The following is a 15,241-nucleotide window of genomic DNA, read 5'->3' as shown; positions in this document are numbered from 1 at the left end:
CTTCTAAATGTCTGCAGTCCGAACGTGCATGTATCATAGACATTGACGATTCTAAATACAACCGCCATGTTCTCAGCTCTACCTGCCACGACCCTTGCTGATGAGAAAAAGGTCAAAGTCACGCTTGCCTATCAAGTAAACAAACTCTCTCTTGATGGGAAAAAAAGCGGTTTCGGGAGGGGGCATTAATACATGAACATGAGGGGCCTTTTGTCGTGGGGAATATCATCACAGCTGGTGGCAGGACAGGTGAACACTCAACACGGAACACATCGCCAGTGAATGTGAGGAATTTCCTCAGAAAACCAAAGCAAAAGAACAAAACCACTTCTGGAATTATGAAATCAAACTGACCCAATAAAGCACATAAGACTAGGCATCGTCAAACATTACGTTATCAAATGTTTCAACTTAGTTGGATTGACTGCATTTAACTTTCTTCCGAAAGGAGGTGCTCACGTCCAGATAAACATAATTACCATGTGTCAGGGTGCGTATCTCACACACTAATTGAACATGAGTAGGAAACAGTCCAGATGCATTAATAGATAACAAAGTTGCCACAAGTAGAAGCCTCTAGCTGTTCTAAATACAACAACAATACCGATGTGAGTATGCAAAGAGAAAAGGGAGCCTCTTCATTATGCATTGAAACCAGTCGGTCATCTCTTCCTTCGCTTCAGCTCCACCTGATGAGGAAAATAAACAAAAAACATTAAGCATGACCGGCTGACCAACAACTACAAACATAATGATAAAAAAATTGTAGTACGGTGAATTTCTTTGCTGCACAATGTTGACAAAAAACCTAGTCCTTGCAAATTAAGTATCAAAATTTCACGAGTTACAAACAAAATAATCAGAGAGCAAAATTCAGGGGACACCATTCCGAACAGTTGAAAAATAGGTACAAGAGCTTCAAGAACAGGGACACAAAGCCACATAACAGTCACCGAAGCATGTCTAACATAAAAGAGGAAAGGAGGGCCAATTCTTCAAGTAATTTGGATACTAGAATAGAAAGACAGATACACATCTTGCTGTGATAATCTGCTCAGTCAAAGAGTAATTTGGATAGCATAATAGCAAGATTGATACACATCTTGCTGTAATAATCTTCTCAAGCAAAGAAAGAAAAGGTTATGTGTAGATCTTATATCTCAAATACCTACCATAAAAGACCTCAAACCCAGATTCAAAGGGATGAATTGAAACTTTGACAGCATCATGATAGAGAAAAATTCATACCTTCGCTTCAGCAGGAGGTGATACAGGAAATGAGTTCAAAGACCTTTTGGCGTCGTCATCAGATGAACAGTCAGAGCACAAGAAATGATCCAATTTCTTTGCATCTTCAATGGTCATACGCATACAAGAAGGATGAAACCTTCAATAAAACAATACATTAAATATGTGCTCTCGACAGCGAATTAAAATAGAAAATCACAACCAAACCATTTCAAATTAATAAAGCTATGATCAGCAGTTTGAGACACCCATCACAAGATGCTACAACCTAACCTTACTGTTCAGTCAACAACAATCTATAGCATGCACGCACATATATATTGCACCAAAAATAACTGTAATCTAATCAAAAGCCAAATGTCTTGCCACTAAACATCAGTCCGCGAGATTGCAAAACACAAGAAGCTTAGTTTGAATTAGTCAACTCACATTGACTTCCCCCATATTTATATGCATCTAACCTCTGCATAAACATTTGACGTTATATAAAAGCCAGTACAGCTATCAAAACCTATAATTCATCTTTGTCTTAAAATAATAGCTAGAACTGTGATCTATCAAGTCGGCACAATTTCAAAGTCTGCCAAATTTATGTTAAATCATTGCTGAAATGGGCGTCTGTTTTCAGTATTATTGTGTAGTTCTATTACCATAAAATGTGTGTGACTGGTTGTGCGAGGGTTCTGCTGTGATGAAGAGGAGTGTAGTCTGGATTTTTTTTCTTGGTCCTCGTTGTATTTGCATATTTTAAGAAAACGAAGGAAGATTTGGATTCTATGAAAATCAGGTGAAAAAATTGAAATTGTTGGCTGCTGTTTACTCACTTTGCATACATGAATTCAGCTAAAATGAGATTACCAGATTCAAGATCCGAACGGGTAGCATCAGGTTTGAACGTGAGAAACATGTTTAAAAATTCCAAAAAGATAATGTCACTTCAGAACCACTCCAGTAAAAAATAGGCACAAACTATATATCTAACCACCTAAAACATTTAATGAAAAATATTTCGTGTGTAGCATCCTAATTGCACAACTGAAGTAGTCAAGAGTTTTACACGATCTAATACCCAAGCATCATACCAGTCCTTGCATCCTTCACATTGTACCATGAGATCATCTGGGTTGTAAGGCATCTCACACGTGCAATACCTTCAAAATAAAACCAAAAGGGTTCTCATATCAGATATCAACAAAGTGTATTTTACATTTTCAGTAACTAACACCAGAAACGCCAAAATTCTAAAAAATGACTCACACAGCTACACGGTCTGGAGTGAACCCTCCAGTTGCAGCCTTGTACTCAAACCTACAGAAGTAATCCTCTGCTCCCACATTTTCAAGCTTGGTGTAGTTTTTAAAGTTGTGCACAGTACACCTGCCTTCGATAGTATGAGCACTCTGTACATCGAAGTGATCCGACAAGAAGAGCTCCTTGGCACCATGGAACTGTCTGCGACCTCCAATTGATTCTTCAGGCCGGTAGTACCATTGTACATGCACCTTTACATTGTTCCTGTGATCAGCCTCGATTTTTTCCACTCTGGCCACATAAGGGGGCTTGTCTGAATCTGATGGTCTCATCAACACACAATCACCCGCTGCAAAAATACCAACGTAGCTTAGTCTAGCTCATTCCCCGTGTTTAACCAAAAAAACCATGTGATATACACATAGTTAAGTTTGTTAGCATAACAGGGAAGTTTGTCATGCATGCAAGATTGTAAAGAGCACTGAACTCTTGAATAATTCAAGCACTTGATATTATTATCTCAATATGAAACATGCAGATGAGGGATGCACGTGCATTTTCCAGGTAAGGACACGGCTGAATTTTCAAAAACTATTGGATATCCCTAGATTAACTTTCCACAAAAGGAACAAGAATGATAAATGCCCTTCTATACCACAAAATAATGATATAATAATCACAACTATTAGAAGCACAAAGCTCGTGAGTGTCTTAGTGGCTAGACGCAAATTGTGAAGCAACATGTGAGCCATTGTCGACTCGGGGAGCACTAAGGAATAATACAATAGAACATAAATATGTGAAGACACTCCATCCAATATTTACTTCAAAACCATAAATTTACAATAAAAATAAATTCATTAGTTTAAAGTGAAAATAAATAAAATTAATTTGCATTTCATCTCATATTCCCTATTTATTTAGGTCACACTTAAGGCAATCTTTAAAGCAATCTTGAGCCTTAAAGCACATCAAAACCTGTGCTTCACAGTCAAGGATCACGAAATGAAAGATGGTGCCTTCACCTTGTCACGTGTAGGCAGAAAGATGAATCTCCACGAGCCTTGGCTTTAGGCACATACCCCGAAGGCTTTTAATAAATATGAAAATAATATCAAACTGTAGACATCAACTTTTTCTGTCAGAAAACCTAGGAATATAGCTTTCGACCCCAACCTCTTTTTCACAGGTGCTACAAATGGAAATGGTGCTCACTTCTTGAAATTAAACATTCCTGGTTAACTCCTATTTGCATCCAAACTTTACACTCATATCACTGTGAATCAACATGTCATACAATGAGTTTCAAGGTTCTCATTTATGTAACTTTGACATGGGTATTCGAACAAATTGCCATCCAGAAGCTGCCGCTTAACATTTCTTTCTACTAGCCATAACATAAAGCGTTTCGAGCTCTAAATAATTTGGAACTAAAATTTCCACCTCAAAATTAGACATTTTGCACTTACAATGAGTTAATCCATGCAATAAGTGGGTTTATGTCACTACCTAGAGAGCATGATTCGCGGACATAATAGAAAACAACACAGTTTTTATTTGGGGAAAAAAAAACAAAACAAAACAAAAGGAAAAGAAAAGAAATAGAATCCCTTTGCCATGAATCAATGCACCTTGCAAGTAAAACCAACCCGAGCAGCCAGACCGACACCCAAAAACTATTAGAAAAGTAAAATTCTACACAAAAGGACAAATAAAATGACCATACGTCGAACGACTTTGTTGGTGCCCTTGATAGAGTAAGAGTCAAGGTCCTTTTTTCCCGGTTTCGTCTTCGCCATCTCTTCTCATCAAAAGCGAATTTTTACAGGTAATTTAAGCAAGATTATAGCTAACTACAGAGACCAGCAAAACCCTATATGCGCGGAGTTTGAGAGAGAAATTGGTAGGAAAAGGGGAACGGAGGGCTGTGTCGGAACACGGGGGTTCAGTTCGTTTCCGGATTCTCTTTCTGAGCTAAATAATTAAGTCTCATGATAATACCAGTACAAAATCCCTAACGCCAGAGATATGAAAAATCTTATTCTCCTTTTTGCCCCTCGTGGTATTTTGTTCTTGGTAAATGCCCCACATTCAATTAATGCAACTATGCAGTTCTTTATATTTTTTAAAAAAACTACGTGCTGTGAAAAAGTAAAAATTTATGATAAAAAGTAAAAATTTCAAACTCTCAAAATTATCACACTACACACTTTATAATATTTTTCTCTCAACTCAATTGTGATTTTCTTCACAAATGAGAGATCTATTTATAGAAAATTTTTACAAATAATCCAAAAATAAAATACATCATTACCTACATCATCACACACTAATTTTCAATATTCAACACCTAATTTTACCTAATTTTCAACATTCAACATTCACATTTTCAACACAAATATTTAACACATTTTTAAATAATTTTTCAACACTCCCCCTTGTGATGATGATCATAATGATTGTATACATTACGTGTTTTTATACTGCCTCGTTAAAAACCTTACTAGGAAAAACCCATTGGGATAAAAACCATAGTAAGGGAAAAAGAGTGCAGTCACGTAAACTCCCCCTCATGTTGACACGAACAATTCTTCACAAATTTCGTAGATTGCGCATCCCAATATTATATATGTGCTTTCTGAATATTGTCGTAGGAAGTGCCTTTGTGAAGAGATCTGATGAGTTTTCACTTGATTGAATGTGACGAACATCAATACATTTATTCTTCTCAAGCTCCTTGGTGAATGCGAAGAACTTAGGAGGAATATGTTTAGTTCTGTCGCTTTTTATGTATCCTTCTTTCATTTGAGCAACACATGCAGCATTATCTTCATATAGTATCACAGGCTTCTCGTCGAATGATAATCCGCATGAGATTTGGATATGTTGAGTCATTGATTTTAACCACACACATTCACGGCTTGCTTCATGTAGTGCAATAATCTCGGCATGATTTGATGAAGTTGTTACAAGTGTTTGTTTCTGTGAACGCCAAGAAATTGCAGTGCCTCCACGAGTAAATACATATCCAGTTTGAGAACGTGCTTTGTGTGGATCAGATAAGTATCCAGCATCGGCATAACCAATTATACTTGGATTAGCATCTTTTGAATACAAAAGTCCCAAGTCTGTCGTTCCTCGTAGATAACGGAATATATGTTTAATTCCGTTCCAATGTCTCTTTGTTGGATATGTGCTAAATCTTGCCAATAAATTTACGGCAAAAGATATATCAGGCCTTGTACAATTTGTAAGATACATAAGGGCACCGATAGCACTTAGATATGGTACTTCTGGACCAAGAATATCTTCATCATCTTCACATGGACGGAATGGATCCTTTTCTATGTTTAATGATCTAACAACCATTGGAGTACTTAAAGGATTTGATTTGTCCATATTAAAACGTTTAAGGATCTTTTCTGTATAATTTGTCTGGTGAACAAATATTCCACATTCTTTTTGTTCAATTTGTAAACCCAGACAATACTTGGTTTTTCCAAGATCCTTCATTTCAAATTCTTCTTTCAAGTATGACACAACTTCTTGAATTTCCTTATTTGTTCCAATGATGTTTAAATCATCAACATATACAGCAATAATTACGCATCCGGATGTTGTTTTCTTAATGAAAACACAAGGGCATATTGAATTATTTACATATCCCTTTTTCATCAAGTGATCACTTAGCCTATTATACCACATTCTGCCGGATTGCTTCAACCCATATAATGATCTTAGTAATTTCACAGAATAACATTCTCTGGGTTTTGAACTTTGTGCTTCAGGCATCTTAAATCCTTCAGGGATTTTCATATATATATTACTATCAAGTGATCCATATAAGTAGGCTGTAACAACATCCATAAGACGCATTTCTAAATTTTCAGATACTGCCAAGCTAATCAAATACCGAAACGTAATTGCATCCATCACAGGAGAATACGTTTCTTCATAATCAATTCCAGGCCTTTGAGAAAAACCTTGTGCAACAAGTCGAGCTTTATATCTTACTATTTCATTTTTCTCATTTCGCTTTCGAATAAAAACCCATTTGTATCCAACAGGTTTTACACCTTCAGGTGTAAGGACTATAGGTCCAAAAACATTACGTTTATTTAGCGAATCCAATTCAACCTGGATGGCATCTTTCCATTTTATCCAATCCTGCCGATTTTTACATTCACCAAAAGATTTTGGTTCATGATCTTCATTATCATTTATGATGTCGATTGCCACATTATAAGAAAATATATCATCAATTTCTTCTATATCTTTTCGGTTCCATATTTTTCCAGTATTAATATAATTGATAGAGATTTCATGATTCTCGTCAGTTTGTGGTTCTGACAAAACATTTTCATCATCATGTGTTTCTTCAGGAACATCATTCTCTATTTTGTGATCATTATGTGTTTCTTCAGGAACATCATTCTCTATTTTGTGATCATTGTGTTTCTCTATGAATTTTCTTTTTCGAGGATTTTTATCCTTGGAACCAACTGGCCTTCCACGCTTCAGGCGTTTAATGACATCATGACTATCTTCAATTTGTTTCTTCGGAATTTCAATTCGAGCAGGGGCATTTGCAGCATGTATATATGATTTAGTTACCCCTTTTGTGTCTGCAAATGCATCTGGTATTTGATTTGCTATTCTTTGCAAGTGCACAATTTGCTGTACATCTTTTTCACATTGTTTTGTTCTTGGATCCAGATGTAACAATGATGATACATACCATGTAATTTCTTTTTCGGTATGTTTCTGTTCTCCCCCTAACATTGGGAAGATTTCCTCATTAAAATGACAATCAGCAAAACGTGCTGTGAACACGTCGCCTGTCTGTGGTTCAAGATATCGAATGATCGATGGACTATCATAACCAATATAAATTCCAATCTTTCTTTGAGGTCCCATTTTCTTTCGTTGAGGTGGTGCAATAGGCACATACACCATACATCCAAAAATTCTCAGATGAGAAATGTCTGGTTCTTTACCAAATGCAAGCTGCAATGGGGAGTATTTATGATATGCACTTGGTCTGATGCGAATTAATGAAGCAGCATGTAAAATTGCATGTCCCCATATAGAAATAGGGAGCTTTGTTTTCATAATCATTGGTCTAGCAATCATTTGCAGACGTTTAATCAATGATTCAGCCAATCCATTTTGAGTATGTACATGAGCAACAGGATGCTCAACAATGATTCCCATAGACATACAATAATCATTGAAAGTCTGGGAAGTAAATTCACCAGCATTATCAAGTCTAATTTTCTTGATTGTATAATCGGGAAATTGATTCCTCAATTTTATTATTTGAGCAAGTAATCTTGCAAATGCAACATTTCGAGTTGACAATAAACATACATGTGACCATCTGCTGGAGGCATCAATCAATACCATAAAGTATCTGAATGGTCCACATGGTGGATGGATTGGTCCACAAATATCACCCTGAATACGTTCAAGAAACATTGGTGATTCAGTTTGGATTTTGGCTGGTGATGGTCTTATAATAAGTTTTCCAAGAGAACATGCTTTACATTGAAACTTATTATTCTGAAAGATCTTCTGGTCTTTCAATGGATGACCATGTGTATTTTCTATAATTCTTCGCATCATTGTTGAACCAGGATGTCCTAATCGATCATGCCAATTGGTTAATATTGAAGAATTATCAATTACCATGTTTGATTCAATGGGACGTATATGTGTATAATGCAATCCAGTAGGGAGCATTGGTAGTTTTTCAATCACATATTTCTTTCCTGATTTATATGTGGTAAGACACATATATTTCTCATTCCCTTCATTCATTGTTTGAGTATCATACCCATGGGAATATATATCATTAAAACTCAACAAATTTCTTTTCGATTGTGGTGAATATAAAGCATCATTGATCAAAAATTTTGTACCATTAGGTAACAAAAATTGTGCTTTACCACATCCTTTAATCAAGTCTACAGGACCTGATATTGTATTCACCGTTGTTTTTGTTGGTTTTAGTTCCAAGAAATATCTTTTATCTCGGAGGATAGTGTGCGTTGTACCACTATCGGGTATGCAAACTTCAGCTTTGCTCATAGCATTTTCCATATTTGAACTTCAAAAAATATGCAATGAAAAAAAATTAATGACAATACATATTTAAATATAACACATATCATAATTGTACAATAAAACATTATCATATAAATACATGAAAAATAAATTATTGTACATTTATATTCTACCACTATATTGTTCATTTTCAGAGAAATCATTGAGAAAATCTGCAGCATCAATATTGTTCATTTCTATCCCACCAACATATTGATCATTTCCAGAGAAATCATTCATAAAATCAGCAGCATCAAAATGAGTTGAATCACTCAAACGGTCACTTCGCTCAGTGAAGTTGGTCTCCTTTTCTTTCCCCTTTATCGATTCTTTATAAAGTTTGCAAAGATGCTCAGGGGCTCGACAAATACGAGACCAATGTCCTGGAGTGCCGCATCTGAAACAAGAACTTTCAAATCTTTTCGAGTGATTTTCATTAACACTCATGTTTTCTTGATGCCTTTTCTGTGGATGGTTTGGGACGTTATTTTGAGATGAGTTATAGAAATAACTATCTCGATTATTTTCAAAACCACGGCCGCGTCCACGACCACGACCACTTCCTCGTCCACGTCCACGTCCACGACCTCGACCTCGACCTCGACCTCGACCAAAACCTTGTCTTTGAATTTGATTTTGGTTTCCAGGTTTAAATTCATTTTTACTTACAGCATTTACTTCTGGAAATGCTGTTGATCCAGTGGGTCGGGACTGATGATTTCTCATTAATAGCTCGTTGTTCTTTTCCGCCACAAGAAGACAGGCGATGAGTTCAGAATATCTCGCAAATCCACGCACTCTATATTGTTGCTGTAGTGTTATATTTGATGCGTGAAACGTGGAAAATGTTTTTTCAAGCATTTCCGATTCTGTAACCTCATGTCCACAAAATTTTAACTGCGAGATTATTCTATACATCGCTGAATTGTAATCACTGACTTTTTTAAAGTCTTGGAATCTTAACATATTCCATTCATCACGGGCGGTCGGAAGTATAACTTCCCTTATATGTTCAAATCTCTCTTTTAATCCTTTCCACAGAGCCATGGGATCTTTTTCGATGAGATATTCACATTTTAAACCTTCATCAAGGTGTCGTCGTAAAAATATTATAGCTTTTGCTTTTTCTTGTGATGAAGATATACCATTTTCTTTAATGGTCTCGCTTAGACCCAATGACTCAAGATGCATTTCTACATCAAGAGTCCATGGCATATAGTTTTTCCCAGTAATATCAAGAGCGATGAATTCGAGCTTTGCCAAGTTTGCCATGGTGGTACTAAAAATTACGATGCATTTTATTAGTTAATGAATATTGCAATACAAAGTAATGGATAAACAACAAGTACAAGTATTCGTAAAAATAAAGAAAACACACGAGGAGGATATTCTCCGATAAATACAAGACTGGTGAGTATGATAACCAAAATAATTAAAAATAACCTCGTGAAAGCCATCTTCTTTTTTTCTTCGAAAATTTGATGAAGAATAATTTTTAGAGAAGAAGAGAAAGTTGGAGTGATTGAATGTATTTGTGAGATTGTATTTATAGAGCAAAAACTAGCCGTTTTGTTACCGTTTATTACCGTTGGTGTATAAGAAAATAAATGTATGTATTTGTATAATTTTATGGTAATAATATGGTGTATATAATATTAGTCATATTTAAATAATTATGTATATCATATCACATTATTATAATTAGGTGTCATAAGTTATTTTGTTTAAAAAACCTTATAGGCTTTTATACTTGTCGTATCCCTTACCGGGAGTGTGGGATGTCGTCTTAACATCCTCCCAGGATTTATAACAAGTTTTTTTTGAAAAATTTATTTTTATTATTTATAATAACATTATATTATATATTAAATATATAAACAATAAATAAATAAACAATAAAATAAATATTATTACTTTTGTTACCTTTTTCTTCTGTTTTGGAGCTTGGAAAAATATGGAGGACTTTTAGAGCTTCGTGCTGATAACGTGTTGTGAAAAAGTAAAAATTTACGGTAAAAAGTAAAAATCTCAAACTCTCAAAATTATCACACTACACACTTTATAATATTTTTATCTCAACTCAATTGTGATTTTCTTCACAAATGAGAGATCTATTTATAGAAAATTTTACAAATAATCCAAAAATAAAATACATCATTACCTACATCATCACACACTAATTTTCAATATTCAACACCTAATTTTACCTAACATTCAACATTCAACATTCAACATTCACATTTTCAACACAAATATTTTAACACATTTTAAAATAATTTTTCAACGCTACGCAGTTTTTTAAGTTGTTTTTCCTATTCAGTTTCACCATGTAATAAACAGCCTGTTAAGTTCATTTATTGCATTAACTAATTAATTAGACGTAACAGTTTGATTGGCTAATGATGCTATCGTTAGAGTATTTTCAAACATATTGGCTCATGTCTGACCAGCATGAAATAAAATTGATCAATGGAGTTCATTGGTCAGTTTTTAAAAATTAATCTAAATTTTTTCCCTATGATTTGTTTATCCTTAACAATTTATTATTGTTGGTGATTTGTCATCCAAGCTAGCATTCTTACTTGAGAATCTTGACTTGAGTGTGAGAGGAAGACTTCTTTAGCTGACTTTGACTGAAGCAACATGCAGTCATATGTAACAAGAAATTGCTAACACTTGGGCAGGGGGGAAACATAAACAGTTGGATGAGAAATAGCCGGTGGCATATAAATTTCCTTGTGGGAAAGAAAGAAGGAAGATCATAAGAAATTACAAACAAAAACGAGAGAAAAGAAAGCAAGAAAGACGAAACAGAAAGATAAAAGATAGGTTGTAAATTGAAGTCTTTTCCGTAAAGTTCTTTCGTTTGATATCTTCTGTAAACTCATTTGTTCTAGGTAATAAGAAAGGTGTTGCTCTCTCCGGAATGTAGGCCAATTTGGCTGAACCACGTAAATGATTGTGTTCATGTTTGATTTATGATTTTTGTGTCTTGATTGATCTGATATTATGATCCAGTGGTATTGTTCAATTTCTTATGTCAAAGTGCATTCAAGAAATCAGTTTAGGTAGATTCTTTAACAAGTGGCGTCGTATGTGGGTGGGTTCAATGAAGTATGACATTGAGAAATTCACTGAGAAAAATTATTTTGGATTATGGCAGAACAAGATGCGTGCAATCCTGATACAACAAGGTTTAATCGGAGCTCTATCAATGGGGGAGGGATCTTCAAGATCTGAGAAAGAAAAGGTTAAGACAGAGGTAATCGAGAAAGCACAGAGTGCCATCATACTCTGTCTACGGGATAAACCACTGCAAGAAGTGGCAAAGAAAAAATCAGCTGCTGCCATGTGGTTGAAACTAGAAAATCTGTGTACGACCAAGTCCTTTACAAACCGACTCTACATGAAACAATGCTTGTACTCTTTCAAGATTTGGGAGGAGGACATTGGTGATCAGATTGACGAGTTTATCAAGATTTATCTAGAAGAAGAAGAACAAGACAAAGCCCTCATTCTTCTAAATGCACTTCTGAGATAATATGAAAATTTCAAAGATGCAGTGTTATATGGGAGATATCAAAACATCAGCTTAGAGGAAGTACAATCTGCCATACAAGCTAAGGAATTACAAATTACAAACAAAAGAAAGCAGCTTAAGAAAACCAACAGGAGAAATACTCATGGCTCGAGGCAAACCAGAAAAGAGGACAAATCTGGGCTCAAGAAACAGATCAAGATGATATTGAATGAAAAACTACCTAAAAGTTTTTGTGGGTAAACAATAACCACAATATGTTATTTGATAAACCGTTGCCTTTCAAGTGCCATAAGTTTTAGAAAACCAATGGAAATTAGGAGTGGCAAGGAAGCATGTTATTCTTTGCTAAGAGTATTTGTGTGTCTGGCTTATGCACATATAAAATACTACAAACTTGAACCAAGGGGTTTGAAGTGTATCTTTATGGTTACCTTTGGGGAGTTAAAGGATACAAGGTATAGAACTTGGAGTCAACTGGTCCATGGTGCTTTAATACTAGAGATGTCACATTTGTGGAATCTGAAATGGGATATGGTCAAAAGAAGTTTGAACGAAGAAGGAAACAAAACCTCTAATGATTCACAAGTTGAGGTAGAGCAGCCACTTAGTAATTCACAATCTGAAACTGAAGAAATTATCTCACCATTTAAAGAACAGAATGAATAAGTTGATCAACAAAACACAAGAGAATTTAAGCCAATATGTATTAGCTTGGGACAGGAAGAAAAGTAAGGCCCTCTGATAGGTTAGGGTATGCAGACTTGACCTGGTGTGCAATATTGGTAGCAGAAGATGTAAACATTTTTGAACCAACTTCCTTTAGGGAAGCCATGGCTTGTGACCATAAAGAAGAATGTCTTCGAGCTATGAAGGAGAAGATGAAGTCATTGATGAAGAATAACACCTGTAAACTAGTGACTAATCCGAAAGGACATAAAATCTTGGGGGTGTAAATGGATCTATAAACTAAACGAAAAAGCTCATGGGAAAGAGAGGATGAGGTCTAAGTTCAGGCTAGTAGCCAAAGGGTACTTACAAAGTGATGGAATTGACTTTAATTAGATATATTCCCCTGAGGTGAAGCATTGCTCTATAAGACTAATGCTAGCATCGGTAGCTCAGTTAGACTTAGAGTTGGAACAACTAGATGTGAAGACTGCATTTTTACACGGAGAATTGGAAGAAACAATCTACATAGATAAGCCAGAGAGATTTGTAACAAGTGAAGATAGAAACAAGGTGTGTCTTTTGAAGAGATCCTTGTATGGACTAAAACAAAGTTCAAGGTAGTTGTATAAAAGATTCAATGATTACAGATGAGGATTGGTTTTATCAAAAGCAGCTTTGATAGTTGTGTGTACTTGAGAAAGGATGGTGATCAAGTGATGACTTTCCTCCTATTATACATGGATGACATGCTCATAGCAATTTCCAGCAAGAAGGAACTAGACACTCTCAGAGACCAATTAAATTGAGAATTTGAAGTGAAAGATCTAGGTGAAGCAAAGAAAATACTAAGGATGTAGATTAGGAGTAGAAAGGACAAAACAATATCATTCCTTGTCAAGACTCTTACTTGAATAAAGTTTTAGAGAGGTTCAACGTGTATGAACCAAAACATGTATATACTCCACTAGGACAACACTATAAACTCTCAGCTTCTCAATCACCTACTGAAGAGGCAGAAAAGGAACATATGGCACAAATATCATATGCTAGTGGGGTTGGGAGTGTCATGTATGGAATGGTGTGTAGCTGACCAGATTTAGTATATGCCATAAGCGTGGTTTCAAGGTTTATGGCAAATCTAGGCATACCACATTGGGAGGCTTTAAAATGGACCTCGAGATATCTAAAAAGAAAATCAAATCTTGGACTGATGTTCAGAAAACAGAAAGAAATCACTCAACCAGTTGTAGGATTTGTAGACTCGGACTTTTCAGGAAACTTGGACACACGGAAGTCAACAACTTGTTTCATCTTCACTATGTTTGATACCGCAATATGCTGGAAGGCCACCCTCCAACCAGTGGTTGATTTATCTACTACAGAAGATGAATATATGGCCGTGACAGAGGCCTTTATGGAATCGATTTGGATTAAAGGGATAAAATGTGAATTTGGGATAACACAAGATCGGGTTGTAGTGTATTGTGACAACCAAAGTGCCATACACTTGATCAAACATCAAGTGTACCACGAGAGGTTAAAACATATAAATGTTAAACTACATTTCGTTAGAGACATCATATCAAAAAAAAGAAGTGAATGTTGAGAAGATCTTCACCGAAAAAAAATCCTGCAGATATGTTAACTGAGACATTACCACTGTCCAAGTTCAAGCACTGTCTTGACTTTTTGCAAGCTGTGGAATGGAGTTAACATGGCAAAAGGGCTGGAGAACATCCATCTTGTAAATCAAGGTGGAGATTGTTGGTGATGTGTCTTCCAAGCTGGCATCCATACTTGAGAGTGAGAGGAAGAAATGTAATCATTTTTTGAAAGCAATTTATTTTTCCTGCAATATTATTAAATTGTATGAAAAATAAGCAAATCTATATACGTGGGAAGAGATAACATGTAGTTATCACTCAAAATATTCTAGTAATATCATATTCTTTATTATAATCGCTATTGTTGCGGTTGATTATTCGATTAAGATTTGAAAAATCTACTTTTTATTGGAATTTCAATTTCTCCGTAAGTAGAATTACAAAAGAGTAGTTCTCTTGTGAGACGGTCTGATGAATTTTTATCTGGGAGACGGGTCAACTCTACCGATATTCACAATAAAAAGTAATACTTTTTCATGGATAACCCAAATAAGAAATCCGTCTCACAAAATACGACCCGTGAGACCGTCTCATACAAGTTTTTACCATTACGGAATATATTTCTGTTAAAGTTCTCAGAGCAAATTTATATCTATTTAAAGACTTTCAGATTGAACAGTGACACAAAACTATTATAATATTTGTTTCTTCGCAAACAAATCAAGCCAATTAAAATGAAAATTCTCGTAATGTTTATTTTTATATTAGCTAACCTTCTACAAGCATTTGCTCATAAAAAAGAAAGCTGCATTTTTACGAAAGA

At 35.3% G+C, this 15,241-nt stretch overlaps 1 protein-coding gene across 2 annotated transcripts; it reads right to left on the bottom strand.

Annotated features, from left to right (window-relative positions):
- Positions 1-358: 358 nt before the first annotated feature.
- LOC140976503 (chromatin remodeling protein EBS-like) lies at positions 359-14,398 on the bottom strand. Of its 2 annotated transcripts, none has more exons than XM_073440717.1 (5): positions 14,056-14,398; positions 2,506-2,848; positions 2,331-2,399; positions 1,249-1,387; positions 359-689 (listed from the first exon to the last, which is right to left on the bottom strand). In XM_073440717.1, the coding sequence occupies exons 1-5, from the start codon at positions 14,315-14,317 to the stop codon at positions 663-665; spliced, it is 840 nt and encodes a 279-aa protein (XP_073296818.1). In that variant the 5' UTR covers positions 14,318-14,398; the 3' UTR covers positions 359-662. The 2 variants fall into 2 exon arrangements, with proteins under 2 accessions (XP_073296818.1, XP_073296827.1); XM_073440726.1 differs by lacking the exon at positions 14,056-14,398 and adding an exon at positions 4,226-4,513.
- Positions 14,399-15,241: the final 843 nt, after the last annotated feature.

This window comes from Primulina huaijiensis, chromosome 1 (assembly GCF_012295235.1).
Source record: "Primulina huaijiensis isolate GDHJ02 chromosome 1, ASM1229523v2, whole genome shotgun sequence".
Taxonomy (NCBI): Eukaryota; Viridiplantae; Streptophyta; class Magnoliopsida; order Lamiales; family Gesneriaceae; genus Primulina; species Primulina huaijiensis.
The sequence above is the reverse complement of the archived record's forward strand: the minus strand, read 5'-3'. Positions and strand labels throughout refer to the sequence as shown.

What these genes read in the sequence shown, in the direction of transcription:
- LOC140976503 (XM_073440717.1), bottom strand. Translation starts at nt 14,317, where the DNA reads ATGGCACTTTGGTTGTCACAATACACTACAACCCGATCTTGTGTTATC. An exon ending in ACTCCAGACCGTGTAGCTGT is followed by an intron (nt 2,400 to 2,505) that starts GTGAGTCATTTT and finishes TTTATTTTGAAG; the next exon opens with GTATTGCACGTGTGAGATGC. An exon ending in TGTGAAGGATGCAAGGACTG is followed by an intron (nt 1,388 to 2,330) that starts GTATGATGCTTG and finishes GTTTTATTGAAG; the next exon opens with GTTTCATCCTTCTTGTATGC.